Here is a 27712-nt window from a genome sequence, read left to right on the forward strand (position 1 = left end):
GAGTTTGTTCACCAGTCTATTAACATATATATTTCTTTGCACAGAAAAAAAAAAAAAGGTTGTCAAACATTTTTAATAGAAAGTTTGATGTATTACCTCCAATTAATTTGATTCTGCTTAATGTGTGACAGAGAGCTAAAGAAAAAGGCTCCCCAAAGACCCACTGCCCCAAAGCCTCCCCAGAAGAAAGGCCAAAATGTAGATCCTGCCAACTCCGAAGACCCTGAACTGGCAGAGCTGAGTGCAGCTATCCTAGCCCTTGGTGGAGATCTCCCAGAAGAGTTACGCAGCCTTCCACCTGAACTCTCGATTCCACCATCTGGTCATCCTGCAACACATTCCGGGGCTGCTGCTAGCTCAATTCTGCGCTGGCCTGGAGCTAGCTCAGCATTACTCTTTGCGCAACCCCGATTTCCACCAAATTTACCGCCTCCTGAAGTTCTTGCTCAAATCTCCCGTTTTCCACCACCTCAGAGTTTCACACAGCAACAGTTCCCACAGATGCCCAACCCTCAGGTCCTTCCACCACCACCTGTGTCTGGGTACTGCCCTCCATCTTCTCAGAACCAACCTAGCCCACAAATTACTCCAGTCCGACCTTCCACCACTACAGTGGATAGTGTACAGACACCTATTCCTAGTTACAGTCCTGCATCTGCCCAGGCAGTTATGCCTCCTCCTGGCCAACACCAACCGGTGTCATCAGTGTATGCAGCTCCACCTCAGATGGCACCCCATGTCCAGTACATGCAACAACCTGGTGTTCCCATGGGTCATCCTCAACAAGCAATGCCAGCCCGTCATCCACAGTCTCAAACTCAGCCCCAGCAGGTATTTGCTCAACAAGGTGGTCAAAGCCAACCACAGCCATTTTACCCATCTGTACCAACTCAACAAATTCCAAGACATTCGACTAGGCCACAGCACACTCAGCCTCAATTCCCACAGTATATAGCCCAAATAAGACAACCAGGACCACCAAACTTTCAGCAACCTCAAATCCAAGGACAGTTTGGAGCTCCAGCTACCCATGTGCAGCCCCATCAGGGTTACTCTCCTGTCTCATTTGCTCTGAATTCCCGACCTCCTCAAGTTAACACTGTCACCCCGGGCCAGATGTCACATCCAGGCATACCTCCACAGATGCAACAATCCCCCCAACCAATGCCTCCTATGTCAATGCCACACTTAGCTCATGTTAATCAGCAAATGCCTCCATCCTCCCAACCAATACCCTCTATGCCAATGCCACACTTAACACATGTCAATCAACAGATTCCCCCTGCTTCCCAGACCCAAACACCTCCCATCATCAATCAGTTGCCCCATGCTCCTCACCCTCAGATACACCCATCCTCTCATCATTTAGGCCCTGCACCCCATATGCAGATACCTCCTCCCCAGCAACCACAAATGCTTGCGCCATCCACTCACATGTCTCCTCCATCTCACCCACAAATGCCTGCAGTCTCCCAACCACTATCGCACTGCCCCCAGTCCCAGATAATCCCTACTCATCAATCCAACCAACAACCAGGATACCCAACAGTCCCTCTGAGGGCTACTGTTCCTGTTCAACCTCAGGTACCCCATAGCCCACACTCATCACATGCACAAATGCACCCCAGCACTCCTTTACAACATCAAAACCACCCTCATCCTCAAATCCTTCCCCAGTCCTGTCCTCCAGCACTCCCTCATAATATCTACAAACCTCAGCCAACCATTCCTTCTAGCTCTGCACCTTTGAGTTTTCAAGGAGGTATTCCTATGGTTTCCAACCAGACCGTGCCCTCTCTGCAACCTCAATCCCAGATACCTACTTCACAGCCTTTAGCCCCACAACAGCTACCTCCAGGAGGCCCAATATCTTATTCTGGTCCACAAGGTGGAAACATTCCTCCTGGACCAATGCAGCATCCTGTAGCTGCTGCTCCCCCAGGGCCTCAAATCATGATACCTCCATCCTCAGGAGCACCACAGCCTCATGTGCTACCTTCTCCTGCCCCATCACCTTCTCCCTCTCCTGGTCCTCCATCCCTTGGTATGGTCACCCAGCGACCATCTCCTGCTCTTACCCCAGTTGGAGGAGCAGCATTGCCGCAGTCCTCAGTTCAGGCTCCAACTCCCACTGGTCCCATAGCTCCACCTGAATCCACTTTGTTTCAGCGACAGAACTCTAGAACTGATGACTTGCTTTCCTCAAGCCCTGAGAGCCAGCATGGAGGCACCAAGGACACCGCCAATGTCTTACTACCCACCAAAGCTGACCCTCAGGAGGAACATTACAGAAAGAAAGCAGAGGGTGTGAGACTCATTCAGGGAGACCCTTACCAAGCACCAGAGAGGGTCTCAAAACTCAGTGCACAGCTAGAACGGTTTCGATCAAGAGTCCAATCCTTAGAGCTTCCAACAGGGAAGAGAGGTCTGTCAGAACTTGATATTCAATGGAAAGAACTGCAGGAGCAACAGGAGAAGGATACTCGCCAGCTCTCTATTGCCATTGCTCGTTGCTATACCATGAAGAACCGCCATCAAGATGTGATGCCTTATGACTGCAATCGTGTTGTCTTGAGCTCTGGTAAAGACGATTACGTCAATGCCAGTTTCATTGAGGACCTATCTGCATACTGCCCCCGGCTCATTGCAACACAGGCTCCCCTCACTGGCACCGCAGCCGACTTCTGGCTCATGGTCTATGAGCAGAAGGTTTCTGTCATTGTCATGCTAGTGTCTGAGCAAGAACTGGAGAAGGTAAATATGCTTTAGCAAGGGTCCTCCTGATGATTTCTAGAATATTAGTTGCTGTTGATATTTATAAAGTTTTGCAATGTGTTTTTATTCCCAGCAAAAGGTGTTGCGTTACTTTCCATCAGAGAGAGGCCAACAACTTGCTCAGGGTCCAATCACCCTTACCATGACCACCCAGAAGAGCACTCCAACTCATATAGAGCGCATGATAGGACTACAGTATCGGGACCAAAGTCTGAGACGCACTGTTGCACACCTCCAGTTTACTTCATGGCCTGAACTGTGAGGACATACATATTCAGAGTCAATCTATTAACATTGCTGCCTCTTGAAACACTTCTCATGTTTTTTGGTTTATTTTTTCTGGAAAGGGGCCTTCCAGAGAGTAAAAGCAACCTCATCTGTTTCATTCAAGAAGTCCATGGACATTACCTGCTTCAGCGCCCGCTACACACTCCAGTTGTGGTGCATTGCAGGTACTATATTTCAACATACCTCAGACATTATTAATGACATTGAACAAATAGACAAAGCTAAGCACAAGTAGGAAAGTATAAGAATTTTGTTTCTTGTAGCTCTGGTGTTGGCCGTACTGGCGCCTTCTGTCTGCTATATGCAGCACTGCAAGAAATTGAGGCTGGCAATGGTATACCTGACTTGATCCAACTGGTGAGGAAGATGAGGCAGCAGAGGAAGAACATGCTTCAAGAAAAGGTAATTGCTCACTTGCTGTGAGATTTGACATTTTGCAATTCAAGGTTCAATCGATAGAATATAATGGTACTTTTGTTAAATAATCTCCACAGCTTCACCTTAAATTTTGCTACGAGGCTGTTCTTAAACATACAGAGCAGGTTCTGCAACGCCATGGCATCATAATGTCCCCTTGCACTAGGACCCCAAACAACATTGCATTGAAGGTAACCTCTTATTTACTCGCTTATCTGTTTAAAAAAAACAAACATCTGTGTGACTGTTGATCTAATGTTGTGTGTCTTTCTAGTCATACTCACGACAGGAATCTCAAGACATTGTTCTGGGAGGAGACATGCCTATTAGCTCCATACAGGCCACCGTAGCCAAACTAAGCATTCGACCTCCCAGTATTGACCATGAACAAGAGCCCAGCCAAGACCAGATTCCCTTTGCCTCTGAAGCGGCAAGCATAGGGGAACCAGATCCTACAAATATGCCACTTCAGCCTTCTCAGGACCCTCTTTATTATGAAGCGATGCCTGATTCCATCAGTCCCCCCCTCTCTTGCACTTCTTCTCCAGGCAAGACGCAGTCACCTTCGCCTCCTGGCGGCCACGGGAATGGGTTCACTGGGTCCACTCCTGTTTCCCCTGTCTCAAATCATCACCCTTCCACTGAAGCTGCGCCTCATGCTCCCTCGCCACCCACCTCCTCATCTTTAGACCTGCTGGCTTCTCTCACACCTGAAGCCTTCACGCTGGACAGTGCCCATCGAGGAAAACAGAGGATTAACAAACAAAGCTTCCTTCACCCACAAGAAGGCAAAGGCCTGCAGGGACCTCCAGAGGGCGATGATCCACTCAGTAGTTTGGATCCTCTCTGGACACTCAACAAAAGCTGAAGCAAACAACAGAACTCTCTTTTATCTTCTCCGCCACAGGCAGTCCTCTTATGAACTGTTTCTGACCCCATGTTAACACCTTGTCCATGTTCATGCCTCTTGAACCTCATCATTGTCTGTTTGCTTGTGTCCTGATAAGCCTTTTCAGTTGGCAGTTTTCCAGCACTGATCCTAGTGTTTCAGGTTACATTCCATAAATCCAGTCTTGTCTCCTAGCATGCACTCCTAATGCCATGGTGTTTGTGATTGCCTGTAAGGTGCCTGAGTTTTGGTTCTTCTGCAGTGGGCATCTGCCTCTACACAAAAAATGTAAACACTGAGAATGGAAATAGTGTGATAGAAACTGACATCCAAACTACTATTGTCATTATCAAAAAACATATTAACAGTCTCATTGAGCGACTATCTGCTCGCCCTTTGTACACATGCTGCTTGCGCTGTGGGTTGTATATTATTAGTCACTGCACCTGTCTTTGAGCTACAGTGATCTGCAACTTATATGTAGGGACAAATCGAAGATACTACTTGATATGACTTGATGTACTCGTTATATTTAAAACACTTACATTTCTGAATCGCCTCAGAAATCATAGCATTTTTATGAGTTGATTCTAACTTGTCATTCTTTGAACTGTGTAAATAAATCTTAACAAATGTCAGTACCTTTTTGTGTCTTTTGATCATTGCTTTAAAAAAAAAATACTAGTTCACTATCAGGTTCAGTAGCAGTTTTGCTTAGTTTAAAATTGTAAAAACCAATACCACTAAACCAGCTCATCTCACACCTATGAGAGCTAAATTGTTGCGTTTAAACCAAGTGCATTACTGTCAATTAACAATAAATAATTCTATGTGGTAATTACAGCAAGCTTTTTATGCATTTTACCCATAATAATAATGCTTTAATACCAGAAGTTGTGACAACAAATGACAAACAAAGAGAAAGGAAAAGTACAATGTATGAAAGCCTTTTTATTTGCAAATTAGTACAAAGTTTTTTTTTCCTGTGTTAAAAATAGAACAGAGCATTAGTTACATCCTCTACTGTCTGGTTACACTGTGTAGTAGTGTATTTGGGAAAGACAGAAGGAGGCAGAGCAGGCCCAAAAAAAGACAGAGCAATATTTACACACAGTCTCTCTCTGCCCCCTCCCCATCTTCAGAAACAGTGCAACATTCAGGCATTTCACATCATTTTAAACATTCTCCACCCCATTTCTACTTCAGCAGCAGTAAGATACAGCAAGTCCAAGATCAGTATTTCACTTGAATACCGCACATATTGAATCATGTCTAGGAATGTGCTCCTCTAAAAAGGGAGAAAGAGCATTAAAATGAACACAATGGAGCTCGGTGCTATTTGACTCCTCACAATACACTAAAATTACTCCTCACAATATACCACCCTTCCATCAAGAAAATGCTTTTCAGTATGGTCATAGAAATGATTATTGTCTTCTCTCATCACCCTGTTCTCAAGTGATTAATGCTTAATCTCATTATCTGATACCTAAAAACAAGATGGTAAAAGAGATAAGTTCTAACCACTCTTATAAATAGATAAGAGCTGCAAGCCATACAAATGTTCTTTAGTGATAACTGGCCACACATCATTTCTTCATGGTAAAAATGATTGCTTTTTGCTATGTCTCTCGTGTTTTAAAAAGATTTGAGCATCCTTGCTCTACACACAACAGCTGCACAATCTGTAAGACCAGTAGGTCTATTGAAAGTTCAGCCATATCAATGCCACAAACACAGACCCATTAAAAAAATGCACAAACATTAAAAAAAAGAAAGAAAAAACCCTAAAAAAAAAAAAGCACAACTGTTTTGACCAATGCTACTTCATGGTTTGAAGAATGTAGTAAAAAAACAACTAATAATACAACAGTTCTCTCATCAAATTTATTAACTAATATTTACATGTGTAAAACATGGCTAATAATTGACTGAGTCACATGCATTTCTGTTGACTTGCATGGAAATTCCCCACATAATCAGATGGAAATTGTTTTCCTGGTTGCCCTGAGCGACCAGAAATTTGGTTTCATTGGTTTAAGGGACTATAGTTGTTTTTGCAAAAATCTAAAGAATAGGGGGAAAATTTATAAATTGTATTTATTAATCTTTAAAGCATCATGATTCAAATTGAAGCTTTAAAAAGCAGTAAATACCACTTAAGACTCATTTGCATGGAAAATGGGAACACCTTTGGTATAATTTCTTACCAAATCATAAGCCAAAATGCAGAATGCAAAAAAACAAACAAAAGAAGCGGAATGCACATGCAGAAAAACTTAAATTACACATAGAAAATGAACCATGTTTAAATCTCTGCTACTGTCTAATAAAACTAAAGAAGTCTCAGTGCATTTTAATAATTCAATTTAAATTCCCAGGACAACAAATGTATGCATTTGTCCTGTCCCAGTACTAGCACATCCAAAATATATTGATATGGCTGTATTAAAAATAGGCCAAACCAATGCACACATTTGTGTGGGTTCTGCAGGGCTGGACTGGATACACTAATGTGTCGTCATACAAAACGTACAGTAACAACTACTGGTCAACATAATCTCAGTGAAACCTGTAAACTGCTCACGGCTCTACAACACAAACACTTTTCAATACAGGAAAAATAAAAAAAATATACACATCTAGTATTAAAAAGCAGCCCTATCCATCACTTTGTCAGCACAGAAGGGAACCAAACATTAAATGTGTTCAGCATCATCTGCTGCATTTAGATTAAAATGACTTTGGGTGATTCGTACTGACGGCTTAGCTAAAACACACCTGGAATACAGGTAGTAATGAACCGTTTGAAATATTCATTCAGGAAACAGATATGACATCACAGCGTGTGCCAAGGAGCATTTCTCTCATGTTTAATAAGGCAGGGCTGGAATGAGAACATCTCTTTTCTATGGCTTGCTGCCCTAGGAAGGGAACGCAGACTACACCAAAACCAAAACGTCTGTCAGTGATCGATATAATCATATTATTATAGTATAAGTTAGTCAAAGCTTTTCTTGTATATTAAAATGTATGACCACGTCTCCACTTTAACTTATATCTAAGCCAAGTTTTATACAAATTGTTAGAAATTTCACTAATAAATAATTGATTTCAATATTAAAAAGAGATCCCAAACCACAAACCCAGAGATTAATTTCAGACGTATACAGCATTCATCTTGAAAACACAACCACTCACAGAAACATAGCATCCGGTTCAATGTTTCACCCCAAAATCAAAAGAAAATAAATTATATGTTGCAAAAAGAAAGTCTATTTATAAACATTATTTGCATTGTGACATTTTGAGACAAATAAGCACACTCCCCCTCCTAAAGTCTCTTTAATTTAATGTGAAGGGGAAAAACAGACACAATATTTAAAAAATGAGCATAAATTAAATTCAATATAACAAATACTATCATAATGTAAATATCCTTACAGCTGTACTGAAAATAAAGTACATTTTCTTTACAAATTACAATAGGGTGACAATATTTTAGGCAGGTTTTTTAAATTGTCATTAAATTACGTAATGGTCCTAAAATAATAGTGTTATTTTTGTCTTTATGCAAGGTTATGCAATTTCTATGCAGTTACTAAGATGTTCCAAGTTTCGCTCTTTAATCAAATCTCTGAGAATTCTTTTGATTATGGGGTGAAATACAACCTGCAGATTTCTTAACAGCTTTCATAAGATTCAAACACTCAAACATAGTTGCACACAAAGACGCACTCCTTTCAGCAGGAAAGATCAAGGACTTTTTCTAAACCCGACGACCACCTTTCGTTCCTCCTCTCGCCCTGCAAACAGATTATTGTGAACTCTCTCACCTCTAGCTGGCACACAGTTGAGAGATCTTGGGCTGGGCAGACTGGCATTTTCACCATGAGCTTGTTACCACTCACACACACACACACATACACACACACCTTAAGGCAGGCCAAGTGAGCCACCTTTCGCTGTCAGCAGCTTTTGTACTACCCTCTTGTAATTCTGTCTGAGTTCATACACAGAATATTCTGAATGATGTTCTACCAAAAGCACAAAATGCTCTGATGGAGCACCTGAGGCCTGCTGAACACCATAGGATCAGGTTTTAAATGATATCCTGTTCAGATGTGGTAAAAAGTGTCCACTCCCTCCCTACTAAGTGTAGGGAGGTACACGAGAGGACACAAGAAACGCCATTCATGTCTGCAATGAACCTGCGGTGATACAGGTTAAAGGGCGAGTGCTTTTGTGCCGGCCACTCTGACATTTTTCTAAATCTGTGGGCTGGTGTTTGCGTGTGTGTATGTTCAGTCCAGCTTCTCCAGAACAGAGGGCACGTAGACTAGGCTGAGCTCATTACCAAAGTCACAGACTATGGCGGCATTGTCCAGAACCAGAAGCTGCCTGACGCTCTGACCTTCGCTACTCTGTCCCAAGTACACCGTCTGCAGCAGGTCTCCGTAGTTCAGGTCCCAAAATGACACACAACCTTGTCCTCCCGTCACCAGCAGGCTTTCAGAGATCACCCCCAGACTGGCCCCACACCCCACCTCCTGAAACAGAGAGAAATACATTAGAGATGGTGCTATTTTTATCTTTGTAATAATCATAATATGCTGATTTCTTTGACCAAATCATGCAGTCCTTACTCTCAAAAATCACACACCTGTTGTATGGAGTACAGCTTTATGCCTGTGCTACGGTCCCAAATGCAAATGAGGTCGTCCAACCCACTGCTAATGATACAGGACGTTGTGCAAACCAACGAGGTGACATCACCACGGTGACCGTACACGTGGCTCACCCGGCTGCCTGTCAGGACGTCCCACACGCAGATGGCCCCGTCTTGGCCCCCACTGGCTAGAACCATGGTCTACAACACAGTACATTTTAGCTGAACAAAATATCTCTGTATGCAACATGAGATTTGTGCATTCAAATAATTGTGCAATTATTTTTTTTATAATTAATTTTATTTCCAAGAATCAATCAATCAATCAATCAATCAATCAGTCAGTCAGTCAGTCAGTCAGTCAGTCTATCTATCTATCTATCTATCTATCTATCTATCTGTTCAGTTAATTCACAGTATTTGAAATGAGAGATATGAATGGCAGTCCTGCTGTATGTGTGTGATCTAGTGATGTGATTCTGACCTGGTCTATGTAGATGGCAGTTATACCACCCGAGTGGCCCTGCAGGGTGAAGAGGCAACAAGAATCCTCCAAACGATACACCTATAAAAGAAAAATATTACATAAACACCAAACTAAAGCATGAGTTAACTGTAGGCCTGCACAGAATCTGTACCCACAGGAAGCTCTGCTGAAGACTGAACAAATCCTTCACAGAAGCACCACAGATCATCCTTACATGTTTACTAAATATTCCGTATCTAATAATGTTTTCAGTAACTAGAGCATTGTGTTCTCTGCTATATTCAACGTGTTTTACCGTTTTAAAATCACTCCACAAACGGTTCCTTATGTAATGTGTGTGTCATGCGTCCCTTACTCTGACTGTATGGTCCTGGCTGCCGGTGACGACCCTGCCAGCCGCTGCTTTGAGCACAGTGATGGGTTTTTGGTGGGCACACTGCACTGAGCGGGTCAGCTGACAGCTGATCACATCCTCGCTGCTGTAACAGGGGGAGGGGGGCAGACTGCCTCGGCCTGGGGGTCCTGACACACAAAACCAGGTAAAATGCTTAAAATGCCTCTTCACGTTTGACCTCCACTTTCCCCTTTGAGTAACTGTCAAAGTTTATCTTCCTATTTTTAGGGTTTGAAGATTTAAAAAACTATTTTTTTTTAATACAAATCACAAAGAGAAACAAAAAAAAGAGTTTACCTGTAAAAAATTAGTACAAGATTTTATTTGCACGACAATTCCAGGCCTAGAAATTACACAATATTCCCTCGTATTTCCATGTTTTACAAGACTGTGGGAACACTGTATTTTAATATGCTTTTTCGAATATTTTGACGACTCACCGCGATATTGAAGCAACCCGAGAGGCTTGTTGATCTCCACAGTGAAGAAATCCAGTGAGCCATTTAAACGGGCCGCCACAATTCTGCAATTGAAAATATCCCCGTTAGCAGGAAAACATGATTTGAGTGGTTGTGTGTGTGAGCTTCAGGTTGTTGTGAACGCACCTGTTGTTAAGAAAAGCCAAGGCAGTGATTCCAGATAATCCATCTTCATTACAGCATCGTAATGATCCTTCTACCGCATCCCACAGCTGATAAGAAAAAGAGACAGGAAATGAGGAAGACAGGTTAAAGACATTGATGGTTCAGATGTTCTCCTTATAAAAGCCCTCTCTTTCTCTCACCTCCAGTTTGCCGCTGCTGCGGCCCGTGGCAATGAGGTTGCCCCTTAGCTCCATGGCCCATACTGAGCTGTCCCAGTCACCACTGCTCTGCGAGGGGAACTCTGGTGGTAAGACAGGCTGGTCCCCAAGGCTACGTCGCCTTTGCTGTGAAGCTGGAGGAGAAGGGGGGAAGGCCAGTGTTGGCGAGGGCTCATGCTCCTGGTACGCTTTCTCCACCAGTCCCCCAAAGTCAAAGCCAGAGCTGCTGACCACAGCATGAGATGGGGGCAGAGGCCCAAAGTTAGTGTCGATGAGAGGGGTGAGGTCTGGCTGGTCCCCAAACAGTGCAGGGTGTGCAGGGGTGGTCCTCCTCCTTATTGGAAAAATATCTACATCTGGCCCTCCCATAGCTCCTCCTGGTTCCCGAAAGTCTGCTCCCAGGTAGCCCTCGGCCTCACAAGCACTTGTGTGATCCCAGCCATCACGATGCTCCCAACAACCACTGCTGCTGCTGCTCCTGCGCAGACTTACAGTAGATACACACACATAACATATACATTTTGTTGTAATATTATTAACAATGAATAATATTATACATATGAACATTATACATATATAAACATAAAGGTCTGTGGTCAGTGAGATTTTTTTGAAGAAATTGATTCATCATGCATGCATTTAAAACTGATCAATAGTGACAAGTAAAGACATTTATAATGTTTTAAATTAATTTTATTTCAAATAAATGCTGTTCTTTTGAACTTTCTATTTATCAAAGAATCTTAAGAAATAATGTATCACTCTTACCACCAAAATATTAAACACCACTATTTTCCACATTGAAAATATTAAAAAATGTTTCCTGAGCACCAAATCAGAATATTTGAAGGATGCTTTTGAAGGATGCTTTGCATCACAGGAATAAATTAAATTTTTAAATCCATCCATCCATCCATCCATCCATCCATCCATCGGAAAAGTTATTGCATTTCCTTACCCATTGTTGGGTATAACAGTAAGACAGTCTCCTGTCTGTGCGTCCCACACACGGATCTGTCCCGCCAGGCAACAGCTGGCCAGCAGCATGCCATCACTAGCCAGACACTCAATGTCCTGAGGAGAGGTGCCAAAGGTACTTTTATATATCTCAGAGTTCCTTCATAGAAGAAACGTCATTGCATTTTGACTCAACTCTCACCATGCTGTGGCCTCTCAGCAGCAGAGGGGAAATTTCGCTGATGGGCGGAGAGTAACCGTACTCGTCGCAGGGCAGGTCTCCACGGCGACGGCGACCATGGGGCACCCCGTTCTGCCCGTAGTTACGAGGGCAAAGGACACGATACAAACAGAAGAGTAAGAGCACTAACACCACACCGGCGAAAAGTCCAAGAGCTGCCACCCTGTACAAACACACACATTACAATAAATGATGTTAACACAGAATAGTAAAAATGATAGTACAAAACTACCCATTGGTCCAAATAATGCAAGATGGAGGAGTGTTTGAGAAAGCTGTCATTTATTTTTCCCCAAATCTGTTTGGTACCGTACTCCCCCAGAAATTGCACACTTCACTTAATGAATGAGTCACTGTAAAACCAGTCTTTCTTGAAATGAAATTCCAGTTCACCCACCTCCACGTAGGGGAAATCAAAGGTAAGCATTACATGCAGAAAGTTTGACTACATCTAAGCATATGCTCACATTCTTGATCAATCCTCACAGGGTAAATGCAGCACAGAAAACAAAGGGAACCTAGGCAGGGGGCCAAGAGAAGCATTAGTGGGAGGGGCCAAATTTTAGAGCAAACTGACCTACATCCATCTGATGTGTATCTAACAACCATAACAGCCTCATAGATAAGAGCGAGGCCTTTGAACAATAACCTTGAACACCACATTCAGAGTGTGTTTGTTTAATGAGAAAGACTATTGTTTGTCTCTACAGTTACATATTTGGACCTCCAGCGTGTGCTAGCATGAGATATGAATGAGAGCGCACAGATAATCAGAAACAGTTTTTTTTTTTCATGTATATATGAAGAATGCAAGTGTTTGTTTAGAAGAATATTTTGGCCATGAGGTTTGTTCACAGAAAAACCACAAAGGAAATCGGTAGTACATGCTTTCTGAGAAAAGTCACTGAGCAACTTACAGATTAACAATGAATGACTACTGTCTATATATATATAACAAGGTGGGGGAAAAAAAAATCCTTTCTGATCCTTACAGCCCTCTGGTGAACACCCAAATAGCGTAGGAGTTTTTTAAAAAGATAATGGAGTCTTTGTTTATTGTAACACGACAGGGCTGATGGAATTTGTTTCTGAGAATACGCCACAAAATGTACCACAAAATTCCTCAAGAAAATGTAATTGGTCTGTTTTAGCAGTGTCACTGTGTAATATATGTCCACTGAATTTTTTGGGGGCATGTTTTACCTTTATGAAGAGCAATATTTATATAAAATCAAATAAAAACAAAACAAGCAATACATTAAACTTAAACTAAATTCATAACTAAAAATAAAATAAAATAAAACAAAATCCTTAAAAAGTTTGGGGTCAGTACAAAAGTGACAGTGAAGACATTTGTAATGTTACAAAAAAGTATATTTCAAATGAATTCTGTTCTTTTGAACATTCTATTCATATTGAATAGAATGAATAGAATACACCCATATTCCAAACATCCTAATCCTGAAAAAAATGCATCACAGTTTCCACAAAAATATTGAGCGGCACAACAGTGCAACATTGATAAAAAGAAATGTTACTTCAGCAGCAAATCAGCATATTAGAATTATTTCTAAAGAATCATGTGACACTGAAGACTGGAGTAATGGCTGCTGAAAATTTCCATCACCATAATAAATTACATTTTAAAACAATATTATATCCTGTTCAGTATCACAACAAGTCTAAAACGTAAACAAGCACTAAACAAGCTCTTTGCTGTTGCACTGTACAGATACTGTACACAGAATTATGAAAAGTTTTGTTCAGTAATGTTTTTTTCCTTCATAAACTTGTGAACGAGTAACACTAATAAAAGCATGTATTATGGTATATAGCCAAATAGCTGAAGTGAAACACTGACTTGTAGAGTGTGAAGTCTGTCTGCAGATCGGAGGTCTTGATGCTGGGAGGAGGAGCGTGGTGTGTGTCCTGGGGGTGACGTGTGTCTATGGCTTCTTGTGGGCTGAGATGGAGCGTGACGGGGATGACTGGAAGAATGCTGATATACCTGAGAGAATCAGAGAGGAAAATAAGTATGTTACACACAGATAAACTGAGATGATAAGAGAGGGCCTGAACTCTATCAGTTATCATGAGGTGAGAAAGTACCACACCTCTTTGCAAGAGTGATATTGTAATAGCTAAAGAGAGAGGGCCAGTGACGGAAGGAAAGCCGCCTCCATAGCTCCTCATCCTCAGGGCCCCAAGTGATCTGGGGACTGGAGACAGGGGCAACTCCTGGGCGGGCTGCTCGGTGGCCCTGGGATTGGTTCTCGGGTAGAGGGGTGGGTTCAGGGGCAGGAAGCACACTCAATGTGCTGGTTGGGTCTCTACCAGGAAATACTGGAGCCACGCCCAGGTGAGGAGGAAGCCCCGCCTCCCCAAGAGTGCTCTGCTCTGACACCTGGGCAGCAAGGAAAGTCCTCAGACCAGCAGGGTCCGTGTAGACCAAGATCCCAATCCAGATAACAGTGCCAACCTATTAAATAAATAAACAACACATTTAGATAACATAAAAATGCTTTATTCATTTCATTTAATTACCATTCAAAAGTTTGGGGTCTGTAAGATGTTTTAATGTTTTTGAAAGAAGCCTCTTATGCTCACCAAGGTTGATCAAAAATACAGTAAAACAGTAATATTGTGTAATATTTAGGGCTGCACCCAAATAAAGATCTTTCTAGTGGACTAGTAGTCATTAATTTAAGCCATTAGTCGACTAATCGCATGTTTATATTAATTTAATTACTAAAAATATATACTGGGGGGGATGTAGTATTTTTGTCAATAGTATTGAGTCAATGTCGGCTGCAAAGATGAAGTTGACGATGCTGACTCTCTATCTCTGTAGTATAGTAGAGTTTGAGACAAATGCACTTTTCATTGTTTTTGAATTGTATTTTTTTATTTTTTTATTCTCATGTCTGTGAGGCAAGTAGCATAAGCTGAGTTTCGGTATATTTTTGTGAAACATTCCAGTTCACCAAGACTGCAGAAAGTGCATCTGTTTTTATCTTATCTATTACTCTTATATGACGAAAAATGACGGAGTATTTTAAGTTGTTTCCGCTGTTATCAGGAAAAAAATGCAAGTGATCACGCCAGCGCCTCCATGTCATGCAGTAAGCGCACTAATACTTTATCTTCCACACTCCACATAAACACTTGGGTATGTGCCTAATAATAGCGCACATTTATCTAGCTACGCAGAATGTTACAATGCAGTGTTAAAGAGTAATTTTTACCATGATAATTCGTTGGGCCAGGCGAGTACGGGCTAAGAAGTAAACCACCCTGAGCCTCTTGGGCAAGCGCAGGTTCCGGAATGCAGGAGCCTGCAGGGTGATCGTGTGGGGAGAGGGGCGGGGCGGCGGAGGCGTCTCTCGTGGACGTAAAGGGCCCGGTTTAGGCGGAGGCATCCCCGCTTCGGCCGGGAGACGCCTGTTCAGGTCAGCCAACTATATGTGTGAAGACATGAGAAGATGATAAAATTGAACAATAAGGTCAAGACACTCAGATGAAGCAATGAATGATTTACAACTTTCCAGAATGTTCCATGTGTGGGTGGTTCTCACCTCCATGCGGCGGATGTCAATAGACAGCACAGTGGTGAAGAAAAACATCTGGAGGAAGAAATCAGACACCAGACCGACCACAGCGAACAGACAGAACTCCTACATACATAAGAAAAAGAAGCAAAGGTTGTTTGCAATCGGCAACTGTACGACCACCACCACCACCACCACCAAAAACAGGTCATATACTTATTATTTAGAAGAGCTTCACCTGAATTGCTGGTACAAATGTGAAGTATCCAATGAGGATGATGCACAGTTCAGTGGCCATATTCTTCATGATAGACCAGCTCTCATTGCTTAGACCTTAAGAGAGAATCAACATTTTTTTTTTAAATATATATTTTTTTAAATTTTTTAACATGCCATACTTTCTATGAAATATTTAGTGGGAAAAAAAAATATTTAGATGAAGATAGATAGATAGATAGATAGATAGATAGATAGATAGATAGATAGATAGATAGATAGATTCAAAACACTAGGAGAGAAAATTTCAGTGTACATATTGTAACAGTGATGACATCATCTCTGACCTTGAGCAATACGCAGCTTGACTTCAAGGTCAACAGGCGTTGACACAACAGATTTGGTGAGGACAAGGACATTCTCCAAACCAATTACCACCACAAGGTAGGGGAAGATTTCCCTGAAAAACAGCAGCAGATAAAACTAATAAACCTTTGAAAATCTATTAAAACTAACCAGAAAGTAAGAAAATAATTTATATAATTTTTGATGTGAAAAAAATACACCAATGTATAACAAATTGAATGTGTGCAACGTCAGGAATAAATACACGCGTTCATTATTGAACAGATGATAAAAATTGAACCTAAATTTACTCTAGCGTTCTGAAAATAATTGCTGTTAGCTAAAGACTTGACCTTCCGCAGCCCAGTTGTATCTAGGATCAATATGGTGTACACATGTGGCCCAGATAGTGTCTATGTATTGATTGTAGCCTGGTGAACCAGGTGGACTAAGCCAAATTTGTTTGGAAGGCTTGAGCTCACACCATTGTGATTGTATGTTCATACATGCAACCTTATAGTCTGGCGGAAAACTATGCCTGCCCACTCAAACACTTCCTGGCAATGAAGTTCCCCTAAATCAATGCCGTTATTATCGACAATTGGTTATTCATCAACCTGCTAAAAGAACAAAAGTGAAATTTTAATTCCTGAGTGATTAAGTAAATAGCAGCCTAGTGATATGAACCATGGTATATGAATGAAGTTGTGTTTGGCTGAACTCCTACCCTCCGTTCAGCGTGGGCGTCAGGCCAAACAAGGTGCAGAGTCCCACAGACATGAGCAGAGAGCTGAGAACCGTCACAACAGCAGCCAGCGCCAAACCCCATTTGGACTTAACCATGTCGATCTTTCCTGTAAAGTAAGGGGGAGAGATCAAACGAGTGCAATAAGAATTATTTTAACCAAAAGCACTTTATGAGAATTAACTCCTTTTGAACATCCATGTAAAATCCTGCTGGAATGTGGGTACACAGACATGAATTCATGATGCTGAACGTGCTGTTCTGGGGATAATCGCTAGGCCAGACTGAAACACCTTTTGGTGAAAGCTCAGTCAGAAAACAAACAGCTATACTAATCTGAAAGCTTTCTGCTGCCACAACTCACTGCTTTTTCCAGATTCCTGGCAATATGGCCAATTTCAACACTTTCAACACAATGTCATATTACTTCCTAATATCAAAGCTGTTAAAAATGACTGAAAATTAATTCAATTCATTCACAGTGTACACATTCACTATTATTCTCATGCTGAAAATATCAAATATTGATTATGTCTATGCTGGTTACGGCCATGCCTAATTTTCTTAGAGATATATGAACCATCCATAGAGATCTGGAGAATGCCAGAAAACTGTGAATAATGTTTCTGGCGAGTACTAAGTCCACAATGATTTTGATCAATTGTGCCATTCCCATGAAGTACAATAACAAGAATGGACACAAATCAAGGTTTAACAATAAGGATTTTTGACTGCTTGTCTGGTTGGACTTATTGTAGTTGCTTGTTCTAGAAATAATTAAAATAAAGGCAGGAATTCATATTTACACTTTTGTTGGAAAACAATGGGATAAGATGCAAATCATACCAATTTGTTTAATGCATCCAATTAGCACATCACAGCAGAATTTATAACAATAAATGTTCAATATGTCGCAAAAAACAAACAAATGTTTTCGAGGCAAAAAAAGAGACGCGTGCATATAATTATCCAACATACGAAGGTAAGCACTGGTAATATTTCTGTCAAGTGGCCTGAAACTCTCTTACACTGAAATGTTGATCCATGCAAATATTACAATCTAAAGGCACATCAAATTCTGAAAGTATGAGGCCCAATAAATACAAAGTTCTGGAATCTTTGACAAGCATGTTAACAGAATATCATCAATTGTCCTAAAATCACTGAAACACAGTAATACTCTGTTCTAACTCAGCATGTACAATTGTAGCAAATTACGTTCAACCACGTAGACACCAAACTTTTGACAGGTAGTGTTTGTTCCAGAATAAAGTAAAACAAATAAAACTTTCTCCAAATAACAGGAAAAACAATGACAGAGAAGATAGGTAGAGGTGACGCTTACGGGTGGAGAAGTAGATATAAGCAAAGAGGATGATGTAGGTGGTGACAAGAGGGATGAGCTCAGCGATGCCAATCTCTTCTTTGAAATGAACGTGCACCATGTGGTCTTCACGCAGAGTCGAGTTCGCTGAAGGATGAAGCTGTTTCAGACGGGCGCGGAGACTAGCTACAAACCTGTTCAGAAACACACACAACCAAAAGGAAACAAAGCATTTAGAAACAATGATTTGTTCGCAACAAACATTATTAGAACTAGATGATTTAGATTAGAAAATCTAGAAGATGCGATTCTTGTCTTAAAAATAATAATAATTTGAAATATTACAAAGGTTGACCTTGCATCATAGGAGCTCAGTGCAATTGTGATGGTGTATGTCACCACTCTCTTCCTGCCGTACAGGCTTACACCCGTCTGCATCCCTGGGACACCAAAGAGTAAGTCTGAAAATCACACAGTGAAAATGAGGTGAGCGCACAGACCCTAAATAAACTTTTAATCCAGGCCAGAATTAATTTGTATTTAAGCAGCTTCCTGCCTCTCAGAGTGGCTGAAGTATGAAGGCCTTTGGGTTCATGTTGGTGGACTGTCTTCAGGAGGTCTGGATCTGCATCAAACAGGTCACGCCGATTCTGCCAATAGTTGCCAGGGGATACCAGCAGGCAGCCGTGCTCTGGAAGGACCGCCTGCATGCGCCGCAACCCTGGCAACAGGTCCGTCACCTGCAAGCACAGCGCCTCCAAACTTCTAAGAAGAGAGAAGTGAGGAAAACAGGAAAGAATGAGGTTGAGAAATGTGTGGTCAAAATTAGTCAAGATGTAAAAAAAGTCAGGCTGGAAAGCTTTGACCTGTCCGTGTAAACATGGTTTCTGATCTCCTCCAGAAGACTGAAAACGCGGCCAAGGGGAGAGCGAAACACATCCACAGGAACCAGACTGTTGTCCCATGGCGAGACCGCTGCCTTGACCAACACCTGCTGTATGTAAGCCACTGGAGGACCCCGATACTGCAAGAAGAATTGATCAATTTAATGTGTCCTTGCTGAATAAAAGTATTCATTTCTTTAAAAATAATCTTAATGACCCCAAACTTTAACGGTAGTGTATTTAAGTGTTGTCACGATACTGAAATTTTAACTTCGATATGATACCTTGAAAAATATCGATATTCGATACCATGGGGAAAACTGCAATACATACATTTTTAGTATCTCATAATTTTTTGAGAATTTGGGTAATTTTGCTGCAATAGCTTACACAGCACAAGGAGGTTTTATTTTGAACTCTGAACTAAATTTACAAAAAAAGACAAGTAAACAGTCAGTAATAATATAAGAACAAATACACAATATGCATTTTCTTTCTCAACTATTTACATCCCAAAACTGACTGTTTGTTTACACCTGAATACTCGCCAAGATGAACATTTTGACACAATTTTGTGTGCATTTGACCTTTTAAGTGCAATAAGCTACAAAAAAGAGCTAAATTAGGGACTAAAAGCTGTTTGAGAGGCGGCTTTATGTGCCAGCCACTTATATAGATCAGTGGTGCGTGTGCTTTTGGCGTGAGCGCAAAATCTGCGGGAATGAGTAAAATTATGCGCAATACCCGCAACCCCCCGCTGAAATTCAGGACCTGGCTTAACACCAACACTTTTCAACCGGAGTGAATGAGACAAGTGGGTGAGAGGAGGCAGATGCGTGTCAAATACATATACATATATATATATAGAAATATCGATATTTTTGACAGCACTAGTCTATATTATTGTATATCAAACAAGCATTTCATGTTACCCAATCAGGGCGCTCCGACAGATCGCCCTGAGACTCATGGGATGGGACCAAGTAATCTCGTATTCCAGTGGTGAACTCGACAGGCCCTGTTCCTGGCAGAGGCAGCTTCAGCAGAGGGTAACTGTAAAAGAAAGCATGATTACAGAATAACAAATCCATCTTTATTACCAACGTCAAGCTGCATTCCTCACAGACAAGGCATCTCCAAACAGAAGGCTGGCTTTCTCTTATGACACAGAGCCCATACAAAGACTGTACCACAAATCATGTTTGAATGAAAAGGGCAATAATAATGCATTTCTTACTGACATTCTTATAGCATTCACTCAGTCACACACAGGTGGAGCAGAAGAAGAACGTAGCAAAAATGCACCAGGAGGGAGCACAGATCAATGTAATTTGTCATTTGCAACAACCTCAGGCTAGCAAGATTTCAGAAGGATAAGGTTCCAAAAAGTATATAACTATCGCTATACTTTCTAGGAAAAAGTGATTGCACAAGACAGCGCACAATACTGTCTGCAGTACAAACACTGAGGGACTGGTAAACCCTCCAGATGGACTATCTGAGCAACCCTTACTTCTCACAAAAGAAACATCTGTCACAGGTCTTGAAATGCCCTGAAAATCCCCCACCCAAAACAGCAGTGTTTTAAAGAGAGGAGCACAGGCTGATGGGAATAAGGTTTAAATCACATGACACTGTTGACATCAGGGAAACAGAAGGCTGTTGTGCAAACTACAATACCTGAGTGCCCTTTCCTAAACAGGCCTCAACCTCTTTCCACGGCTTTTCAGTGAAGAATCAAATCAAACTTAAATATTTCTTTCAGGTGAGCTGCAGGCTTGTGATTACACCAGGTAGATGGGTTCATTATATTTGCATCCACATCAATGCACAATAACGTTCTGTTTATTATAAATGACACTGCAGTTATGTCATCTGATGATTTAAATACTCAAGTTATGTAAAATTGATTGGCTGTCTATGCTTTTAATCATCCATCAGCTGGAAAAAAATAGTTATGCAAGTGATTCCAATTAAATCATTTCTCTTTCATTATTGTTAACTTCTATATATTTTCACAGAATTAGAACGATTATTCAAGTCGGCATGAAATGAAAATTCACTGCATTTCATTTGACTTCTCCAGTCATTTAGTCCAGTTAAACCCAACCCCTGAACAATCGCATTCATTTTTGAGTGCAACACCCACATCCCAAAAATGCAAACAACTGATGGATAGAATCAAGTTTTATTGTTTTTTTATAGAACCAATAAAACTAGTGTATAAGAACTGTGCAAAGTTTTACATATAATTTTGCAACAACTCCATATACAGCCAGTAAACGCAGCAACTGAGTGAAAACATCAATTTTATGAAATTATCTTTTTTATTACCATACTTTTTTACAGTAAACTTTAAGAATTACACCAACTGTTAAAGACATAAATATACAATTTCTGCTCAGACAGAAACATCTTTCTTATCGCTGCAAATAACACTTGATATTATAAGGACAAATTCATAAAACCTCTTTAGATTTAAGAAATACAATCTTCACATTCTGCTTTTAAACCCTCGGGAATGCCTTGCCTCTTAGATGATGAGCATCATTACTGTACAAACAAACTGAAGGACAAATCAATATAATTTTTTGTCATAATCCATAATCAGCCGAGCTTAAATTGTGTTTACTTCAGAATATTCCTTTAATATTTGGCTGAGCTATTCTGTGTAACTGCCCGGTACCTTCGCTTCTCCAGCTCAGAAAGAACTCGGGCGTCTGTAGTGACAAGTAGTTGCCATTTTCACAAAGCTTACTTCTGTTCCTCCAGGCAGCTGGAGACACAGGAATGTTCTCTGAGAGAAATGTTCACACACTCACTCTTTTCCGAATGGATTTCGTCCTTTATCCAAAGCGTCAGAGATTTAATTCACATTTTGCTGACAGAGGCAAAAAGAGAAGGCATGGGAAAAACGTTTTCTCCTGCTCAGTGCTCCACTTTTGTGTTTGTGCAACACACAGTTATCTTGGCACGATCTTGCTTTCGAATCAAACTGTGCGAAAACAACCGACCACAAGCCAGCTTTATTCGTTTGTGACCCTCTCTCACCATTTCACATCTGAAAACATCCCACCCACAGATAAGCTCTTTTTCCTGACTCACAGAAGAACTTCAATGTTGACAAAGGCCATCAGAGCTGTGGCCTAGTGGCCACTGCGTCCCTGATTAGTTCACATCTCAATCACAATACTTCCCAATCCCATTACTTCCTGGTCTTATCAAAATTCATGAAGGATTCATCAGACTCACCAGCAGGTCAGGATGCTGGCAGAGGTGAAGAGAATGATGGGAACCGGGTAGGAGGCGCATAGCAGGCCGTGCCGGTAGAAGGCGGCCGAGATGTTCTGCCGAAGCCGCTCTCTCACCGTCATCCTGGGGGGAGGGGTCAGCTGATGGCCATCGAGTCGGCGTGTGCGGCCAGGGCGAGGGCACCGGCGGGCATCCAGGGATCTGGGCAAACACAGCATGTAACCAAATGTGGACCTCATTTATTGTTATGTAAAGTGATTTCAGTAGGACAAAATGGATGAGCTTTCATCTTGCTGATAAAAACCAAATGCTTTTAAGAGCAGTTGATGCATATTAAAAGCATTATCTACCTTATACCGTTCTCATGCAGCCACAGAGAATTATGGGAAATTTGTAACAGGCCTGTCACTTCATAAACTGGCTATACGAGATGCGATTTCAAATACAAGCTTTTTAGTACACAAAAATTCACATGCACTGCCAAAATACCCAATTAAAACATAATTATGATTCTGACTTGGCACAAGGCATCAAATGATACATAAACCCAAGCAGTAGGACTTTACAATATGTTTTGATTCATTTAACATTAGTTAATAAATTAGATATTTAAAAAAAAAAATTCACAGAATGTATTCATCTGGGTTAATGTATAAATACATTATTGATCATTGCTACTTCACGTTTGTTCATAATACATTAATGTAAATGAACACAACCTAAAACTTAGCATGTTCACTACAAATGTTTGGGGTCAGTACTTGGTTTTTTGTTTCTGATAAAAATACTCTGAAGAATGGATTCAATTGATCACAAGTAGCAGTAAAGACATTTATAATGTTACAAAAGTTTTCAAACAAATGCTGTTCTTTTGAATGTTCTATTCATAAAAAAAAAATCCGCAAAAGATTTTTTCCTATTTCCTAAATCAGCATATTAGAATGATTTCTGAAGGATCATGTGACACTGAAGACGGGAGTGATGATGATGCTGAAAATTCAGCTTTGCCATCAGAGGAACAAATTACATTTTAAATTTATTAAAATGGAAAACAGTTATTTTAAATTGTACAGGCCTTCCAATCCCAAACTGTTTAAATGTAAAAAACATTAACAGAACAACTTGTTCATTGTTCGTTAATAATACTCAATGCATTAACTAATGTTAACTAATTTAACCTTATTGTAATGCGTTACCAACCAAACTAACCTCCTTAAACACATATCTGCTAACAGCAAGCTAGAAGGTCATTCTTTATAAATCTGTTCAAATTAAGCCTTTGCCCACAGAGGTGGATTCTGACAGTTCAAGGGTTATACTAGTGGTCTATGGCTTACAAAGAGCTCTTTTTTGGTTAATGGTGCCCCTGTGACTACACCTCAGAGCAGAAACATTCCTCCCAGGAATCTACCTCCAGAGTGCCTCCCGTTCATGCATTTCTATAAATATTACATTAAACATGATGACACGTACAACCTCACAGAGATGCTACACATATACTACTCAAGAGTGTGGGGAACTTGCATTGAGACATGATGCAAGAGATTTCATAAAAAACGGACTGAGAAAGAGAACTTTACCAATGATGTCAATGCAATGTTCTCTTTTTATAAGATCCAAGCGCCTCTTTTCTGTCAAACCCGCAGATATTACAACTTAAGCTGAGTTGAGAAAATTGATCACCAAAAGGATCAGGCTTCTTTGAAACATCTCTAATGGGCAGCTTAATGGTGTTTTATAATGGAATGAGGATTAATATGGATTAAATTAGTTGTTTACTCAAAAATAACATAAAATTATATATAGCCTTTATACAGAACTCGACATTAACGCTTGTGCGCGGCAAGAGGAAGGGGCAAGTGAAAATTCAAAATGTGGAGTTTTTATATTTATGACACGATACAGTTAAGCAACATCACACGACCAAGAGTGCTGTTTTCCTGAATACCATCACGACTGATTTGAAATATGACACTGATTTCATACAATAGTTCAATAATTAAAATCAAAGTCACTTACATTTTAGACGCAATATTGATTTTGTTCTGTTTCAGCAGCGAAAATAGTTCCAAACTAAGATCACAGCAGAACCATGGTTCAGTGTTTTTAACTAATCGGTTGAGTCAAAGATTCAATGACCCATTCATAAACTGCCTCATTCTTGAACGAATCAGCCATTTGAACGAATTGTTTGAATGAATGACTCAATTACTCACTCATTAATTACTTGCCACCACCTACTGGTGGTTTAGTGTTGTTTTTAAAAGTATCATTCTTTCCAACATATCTCATTACATTATTTAATGCAGTTGTAATTTTTCAGTCTAAATGATTTAATTTGATCAGCCCTACCTAGGCCCTATAGTGTCTTATTATTCTAATTTAATTTGATTAAATTTAGGATTTTTAAAATGAGGGGGGGGGGGGGGGGGGTGCCCTTTAAAGGTGCAGATATGACAATATGCAGATTGAAATAAATTAAAGCTGATTGAACAGTGATGAGAATATTGCTTCATAAATTATATAAATTATATTTACATTTAATAATTTTTTTTTTTTTTAATCCGGACAAGCAACTTTTTTACTCGGACAAGTGAATGACAGATTTAATTGTCCAAAGGACAAGCACACGAAAAGGTTTATTGTCGAGCCCTGATATATATATATATATATATATATATATATATATATATATATATATATATATAGATAGATAGATAGATAGATAGATAGATAGATAGATAGATACATGAGAGGGAGTAAATGATGGCAGAATGGCAGAATTATTCTCATTTATCCAAGTTTAAAAAGTCTCTTTCCCATTCCAGCACATAGGATTGAGTCTCAATCTGACATGGAGTCTCTTTCTCTCCACTGCATTCGCACACTCCCTCTCTCTGTCTATTGCCGAATCTGGGAGACTTTCAAGAGAACAGAGTCCAGAGACACCATTCAAAGCCTGAACATTCTGGCAAACCCAAATGCTACCGCATGGAAACAGGCAATGACTTTAAATTCTTGAGGGATTGTGCTGCACGGTCATTATAAACTGACCGACGGACCAGTTTGTGCAAAACAATCATGTTTGAAAGTTTAAAGACACAAGGACCTGGTAATTCTATCATGCATGCTGAGCTACAACTTTTTGCTGCTTCAGACAGGACTGTCAAACATTTTGAAGAGGCTTGATCACTTTATATGATGAACATATTTAATTTAGGCTTATAAACATTATCATATAAACATTGATCAGCGAACATAAATGGAGGCTCAACCGAACCTGCTTGACGTGCGAGAACAAACCTCACTGGTTCGTGCTGAAGCTCAAACGTGCTGCGTAACACAAGAATGAACCTCATTGGCTCTCGCACATCAAGTGAACATCCTTGAGCTTCAGTTTACCACAACTGATGAATGTTTATGAATAAAAGCATAAATACAATCCAGTCATTATATAGCGATCGTCTCTTCAGAAAATTTGGACTAAACCGCTCAATTCATATGCATTATTTTTACGATCTCTTTATGAACTTTTTGAAGCGTTAAAGTGGTAGTTGCATAGCTGTCAACTGAGGGACAGAAAGCTCTCAGATTTCATCAAAAAGATCTTCATTTGTGTTCCGAAGATGAACGGAAGTCTTATGAGTTTGGAACGAGTAATTAATGACAGAATTTTCATTTTGGGGTGAGAAGTTAAGGAAAACTGAACCTAACCAGCGATTCCTGTCAAGCTCATATTTGTGCAAAATTGTTGGTCAAAACACACCATGAAGAAACATATAATTGTTTATTATTTATAACCAAAACATAATGATGATATAAAGTGACTATTTCCAAAACATCTCATAGATACTTAAAGTCGAAATTATACACAACAGTATAAACAGCATAACAATCAAATTGAATTTGCACTAACACAACAAAAACTACGATTTTTGCAGGTTTGCAGTTTAAATGAACCTACTTAAAAAGCAATACTGTTGTATTATAATGGTGCAGGTGTAACTGCACAGAATAGTTACTAGTACGTTTATGGTAGGTAGTGCACGAACTACATTGAAATAATAAAATGTGCGGTGCTCAGGCTGATGTAATTCCCACGTTTCTTCTGCCGTTATTATCAGTCAATTAAACTGTACATTAGCTGAGCTGAGACCATTCCAACAGAGCTAAAGCTATTAGTCGCTGAACAACATATAACTACAGTTTTGCATGAACTGCGTTAATGCCCTTTAACAGTATCCCTCAGATAGTATGTATTATCTTTGTCTTGTGCGAGATGAACCTGATACACGGTTCCATGATATTAACTTTAGCCGAACGGCTAACGTTAACGCTTTAGCATTAGCAACAGTTCATGTATAAAGCACCTGGCTGCTAGTTAAATAGTATTTAATAGTATTAGTTTGACGTACATATACATTAAACAGAATAAACGAGCTTACACATTTCATCCCCTCAATGTGGCGGCAAGCTATACACATTTATCTAGGAAGCGCTTTGACAGCATGTTACTGGACGAGCTAACAGTAATAGTGAACACTTCAACACTAAGGGCCTGCCATGCTTCTAATTTAGCAACATAAGCACACAAACAAACAAAAACAGCGTTCAAATCATCGCTTACCCTAATGACAGGTTCTACCCTTGCTCTCCGAGGGCTTGTTTTATCGGTGAGGCACTCCTGTTCAGTTCCTGCAGGCAGGTGGCTGTAAGTCTCTACTGTTCTGCCTGCATCATGTCAGCTACAGTAAGCCACTACTATGCAACATGACCCCTCAACTTCAACCTCCTACAGAGCAAAACTAAAAACGCGTCAATCTACGACCTCTATTGGCCATAACGGGAAATGTCAAACCTCTAAAACGCATAAAACGGCGGACTCTACGACTGGCCACAACATGGAACGAACTGGAGTGTACAGCAAAGACAAAAAAATACTTCTTAAATCGAATTGTGTAAAAAGTGAAAAGTTAAGTAATTGTTGCATTGTATGAATCCGTTGTATTATAATGTAAGAAAACTTGTCAGTTGTTGTCATTGTTTTCTGACAGGTGCATTTAAACAGTGGTCCTTTACAATCATGAGGCTTCGGACAGTTTTTAATGGCTGTAGCTTAACGTAGTTTAAGGATAGGGTAGTACGTTTTAACTTTTATTTTTTTTTTTAAAACTGCTTTTTTGCATTTGAAACATCACATTCCCTGGTGGTCTAGTGGTTAGGATTCGGCGCTCTCACCGCCGCGGCCCGGGTTCGATTCCCGGTCAGGGAACATAAGTTTTTCTAGTTCCTCGGAGGTATATTTGTTCATACAATGTCAATAAACCTTGGAAATCAAAACACAGAATAATTAAAAACAAGCATCTTTGTCATAATTATAGCTGAATTGTGTTAACAATGGATGACCTTCGAACCCAAAAGGTTGAGTAACACATTAAATTGTTTTAAATGTGACATAAAAATGTAGAAACACCATCAA

The 27712-nt window shown here is 40.3% G+C and overlaps 2 protein-coding genes across 3 annotated transcripts in view; one reads left to right on the forward strand and one right to left on the reverse strand.

The window, feature by feature from the left end:
• Positions 1-5010, forward strand: part of ptpn23a (protein tyrosine phosphatase, non-receptor type 23, a) — a 28398-nt gene extending 23388 nt beyond the window's left edge. For both annotated transcript variants that reach the window (XM_084088254.1, XM_084088253.1), the window contains exons 19-24: positions 132-2754; positions 2849-3033; positions 3123-3227; positions 3327-3465; positions 3558-3671; positions 3755-5010. In XM_084088254.1, coding sequence (XP_083944380.1) covers positions 132-2754; positions 2849-3033; positions 3123-3227; positions 3327-3465; positions 3558-3671; positions 3755-4348 — 3760 coding nt within the window. In that variant the 3' untranslated portion in view covers positions 4349-5010. The remainder of the gene's footprint in view (positions 1-131; positions 2755-2848; positions 3034-3122; positions 3228-3326; positions 3466-3557; positions 3672-3754) is intronic.
• Positions 5011-5300: 290 nt separating this feature from the next.
• On the reverse strand, positions 5301-26988 carry scap (SREBF chaperone). Its single transcript, XM_084088495.1, has 23 exons — positions 26861-26988; positions 22234-22434; positions 19914-20034; positions 18964-19121; positions 18654-18862; positions 18453-18558; positions 18119-18291; positions 16756-16882; positions 16031-16143; positions 15706-15800; positions 15495-15593; positions 15165-15377; positions 14034-14398; positions 13781-13927; positions 11881-12082; positions 11680-11795; positions 10704-11208; positions 10525-10610; positions 10360-10442; positions 9881-10047; positions 9523-9603; positions 9033-9239; positions 5301-8919 (listed from the first exon to the last, which is right to left on the reverse strand). Exons 2-23 carry the CDS (start codon positions 22353-22355, stop codon positions 8674-8676), a joined length of 3741 nt encoding a protein of 1246 aa, XP_083944621.1. The 5' UTR covers positions 22356-22434; positions 26861-26988; the 3' UTR covers positions 5301-8673.
• Between the last annotated feature and the right edge of the window lie 724 nt (positions 26989-27712).

This window comes from Abramis brama (genome assembly GCF_963993115.1).
Source record: "Abramis brama genome assembly, chromosome: 17".
NCBI lineage: Eukaryota > Metazoa > Chordata > Actinopteri > Cypriniformes > Leuciscidae > Abramis > Abramis brama.

What these genes read in the sequence shown, in the direction of transcription:
- scap (XM_084088495.1), bottom strand. Translation starts at nt 22,355, where the DNA reads ATGACGGTGAGAGAGCGGCTTCGGCAGAACATCTCGGCCGCCTTCTAC. An exon ending in CGGGTTGCTTCAATATCGCG is followed by an intron (nt 10,048 to 10,359) that starts GTGAGTCGTCAA and finishes TTTGTGTGTCAG; the next exon opens with GACCCCCAGGCCGAGGCAGT. An exon ending in GCCAGGACCATACAGTCAGA is followed by an intron (nt 9,604 to 9,880) that starts GTAAGGGACGCA and finishes TTTCTTTTATAG; the next exon opens with GTGTATCGTTTGGAGGATTC.